Raw genomic sequence first — 3,422 nt, 5'->3', positions numbered from 1 at the left:
ACAAAACGGTTGTCAAGCTGTCATGTTAATGGCCTTCAAAGTGTTGGCAAGAGCAAGTAGATGGGAAAGGGACAGATGCAGAGTGTGACATTCTGCCACTGACTGTCTGGGAATCAGGACACACGGATAGCAGGGGGACTAGCTGTCACCTTGACTCACCCACAGCACATGCAGAGATTTAAGCTTTACCTGCCTAGTCTGACCACCCACCCCTTCTTTAAGGTTTACTCTACAAGCAATTTACAGTATATCATGGCTGTGCACAGAAAAACATACCTCATGACTGCCATCTTGATATTGGACTAATGTAGGCTACTGTAGATCAGTCTTGTGGAATCTGAAATGAAGATATTTCACCCAGAAAAAGCTACTCGTTTGAGTAAACATGGTGCTGTCTGTACTGAATGAATACGAAAAGAGGGCTTTTGCTGGGCTTATAGGTCTCATTTGTTTACTCAGGTCAGGAAGAAATGATGCTTTATTGTCAATTAGCTCAACTTCCAGCCCCTGAAAATCCTCTGAAACCCTTACAAGCCCCATGATGGTTCAATTAACACCCCTGTGTAAAGGAAGATTGAATATGTGTTTGATCTACCATCCAATACACAAAGTTATTAGTTAGGCCTTCTAACATTTTACATACTAAAAAGGTTGTGAGGGGAGTGATAAAATAATCTAGCAAATTTGACTTTTGTACTATGACTAGACACTTGTATATATTTCGTATAGCTATTGATGTTAGGCTGTATCACATCCGGCCGTGATGTGGAGTGCCATAAGGCGGCGCACAATTGGCCCAGCGTCGCCTGGGTTTGGCCAAGGTAGGCCGTCATTGTAAATAAGAATTTGTTCTTAACTGACTTGCCTAGTTAAATAAAGGTTAAAAATAAAAATGTAAAAAAGTTTTTGTCATGGGATGTTTATACCGTTTCCTCTCCAACCGCCTGTACGTCCAGTGAAACGTCAGCTTCGTTCCGCCTTCAACGCGTGAGAAAGAAACGCAGTTACAAATCGTTTCCAACAACGGGATGTAATTCGTTGTTCATGGATTCAGCTAATTCAACCTAGGTTCCTTTTCCGTTGAAAAGCAAAAACTAGGGTCAGGCGTTTCTTTTGCGACCGCTACGTTAGGTTACAATATGCGACCTGCTGTAGCCTAATATGTAGGTCTGCTCCGATGTACCTGTATATATTTTCGTGATGTAGCCTGGGTTCGAAACAGCTACTCTTGCACTGAGATGGCGTGCCTTAGACCGCTGCGCCACACGGGAGCCCAGCTGGTAAAAATCTCATCTCTGGTTTGCAATGAAAATCATATATGTCCTAAATAAAACGATCTTTTGAGAAAAATAGCATTTTCATCGAATATATGGCTACAGTAATGTTTGTTTAAAAAAATTAGATTGGGCGAGGCTGAGGTGAGCTGAGCGCGAAGGTTGTTTGGCGATGCAGGACGATTCAGGGATACTATACGATTACAAATTGCATAATATTTGTGCAGAATTAGCCTACTTTAGGTTAGTCCTTGCACGGGATTAGTGGCCTAATGTGTTAGAGTTAACTATCAGATGTTTTATCCTCATCAAGCATTTGCATCAAGGTTCAAGGTATATCACTCGTTTATAAAGTTGAAACAAACAATTTTGTAGGCCTGTTTACTAATCTCACTAAGGTAGCCACATTTGAAGTATTCCTTATATTCATCAGTCAATGGATATATTTCAGAAATTGTAATTAGGCTTACTGAAGGTCAAAACATGTTCGAGTTTGTTTAATTATTCAATTAATAAAATACACAAAGCAATATTATTGTCTGTTTTTATTAAAAATATGATCCAAGACACGCATAAATTAGATTTAGAAAAATATAATCTCATAAATAGCTGCATACATATTATCACTTTCATTGAAACAACCAACAATTGTCAATATCACAGTTTATAAATAGATATTTAGGTACATTTTTTTGTCCATAATGTCTCTGATCTAGGCACTGTATCTTCAGGTGTTTTCACCTCTTCACTCATTATTGGTAGTAGGCCATATCAAATGACTTGACGTCACTTTGTAACACCTGGTTGTGCATCTGTAGAAGAGAGTACATTCCTATTAGTTTCAGATCAAATGTAGAATTCAAAGAGGACATGGGATATAAACGATCTGCTTTATAAATTGCTCTTTCTCAACAGACACAATGGTTTGCTTTTGGATAATATGAATTAGAAGATTACAGACAATATTATAGAGGTGATATAGAGGCATATTTACCGGATATAAGATCATGTCCTGATAGGAGACCGCTGACGTCAGGTAGTTTGGTTGTGGTTCTGTGTTGTTGGTACATGATGTGACCAGTGGCAGACAGTATTGATCATTGCTCTGGATGTTCCCCTGTAGTCTCTCCTGATACCATTGTCCAGACATGGAGCTTCCCTGAGGGCATTGTGGAATATACTGGCGTGGTGTGGTTTCCATCTCTCTTTTCAGGCATGGCTCCTTCTCGCTGAGCTCTAGCTGGGCTGACAGGTGGGAGATGTACCTGATGGTGAGGCGCAGGGTCTCGATCTTGGTCAGAGTCTGTCCAGCCGGAGCCACAGAGGGGGGCAGGTAGGTCCTGAGGTGGTTGAGGGCTTTTGTCAGGTCTCTCATCCTCAGCTTCTCCCTCTCGCTGGCGCTCTCCCGCTTCTTCCCAGGGAACTTGGACCTAGACCTCTTCTCCTGAGCTGGGAGTTTTTCTATCCTCTTTCTTTTGGCAACATGGCTGATGCAGCCGGAAGCGTCGGAATCTTCCTTCTCCTGACCACCTCCCCACTGTAAACAAGGGGGAGAGAGGCAGAAGGAGTCAATGGAGGAGGCAGGTGACAGGCTACTACAGGCACTGTAATAACCAGGGTCGGAGCTGGGACAGCTCGGCTTCAGAAAGCCATCACTGTCCATCAGATGCTCTCCAGCCTGGAGAAACAAGACTTTAGCGAAATCAACGGACTCCATTACTGCAATGTTTTCTGAGCTATGAATATCTTCAGTTTGTCTGTCCTTGGAGAGGCTGTGAGGAGTACTGGAGGACCCCAGAGCTGCTCCCCAATTTATCCTACAGGCAGGTGTGATATGGCACCATCAGGGTGCCTGGACTTCAAAGTGCCCAAGTACAGATCACACTAGAATTACGGAGTTCCTGGGAAACACCATCCTAGAGCCAGGTGTTAGGTGGCAGGCAGATTAGAATGAAATATGCATCAAGTTCAAGAATTCATGGTGGGAGAGATTATTGTTTTTAAAAATTCACTAAATTGGGCAGTATCGAATAGGAATGTATTGATTATTTAATATGGACAGATGTATTGATGAATTAATATGGACAGAGGACAAAAACTGGTTGAATCAAGGTTGTTTCCACACCATAAAAAATGCAATGTGATGAC

At 42.1% G+C, this 3,422-nt stretch overlaps 1 protein-coding gene across 1 annotated transcript; it reads right to left on the bottom strand.

Moving 5' to 3' along the window:
- Positions 1-2,026: 2,026 nt before the first annotated feature.
- On the bottom strand, positions 2,027-2,991 carry LOC124043651 (mesoderm posterior protein 2-like). The gene is made up of 2 exons (XM_046362494.1): positions 2,269-2,991; positions 2,027-2,086 (listed from the first exon to the last, which is right to left on the bottom strand). The coding sequence occupies exons 1-2, from the start codon at positions 2,989-2,991 to the stop codon at positions 2,027-2,029; spliced, it is 783 nt and encodes a 260-aa protein (XP_046218450.1).
- Between the last annotated feature and the right edge of the window lie 431 nt (positions 2,992-3,422).

The sequence above is a fragment of the Oncorhynchus gorbuscha genome, linkage group LG01, assembly GCF_021184085.1.
Source record: "Oncorhynchus gorbuscha isolate QuinsamMale2020 ecotype Even-year linkage group LG01, OgorEven_v1.0, whole genome shotgun sequence".
NCBI lineage: Eukaryota > Metazoa > Chordata > Actinopteri > Salmoniformes > Salmonidae > Oncorhynchus > Oncorhynchus gorbuscha.
Note: the sequence above shows the minus strand (reverse complement) of the source record. Positions and strands in the feature narration are given on the sequence as shown.

Excerpts from the sequence above, each read along its gene's own strand:
- LOC124043651 (XM_046362494.1), bottom strand. The coding sequence starts at position 2,991 with ATGGAGTCCGTTGATTTCGCTAAAGTCTTGTTTCTCCAGGCTGGAGAG. Across the intron at positions 2,087-2,268 it reads AGGACATGATCTTATATCCG|ATGCACAACCAGGTGTTACA; the intron begins GTAAATATGCCT and ends TCTCTTCTACAG.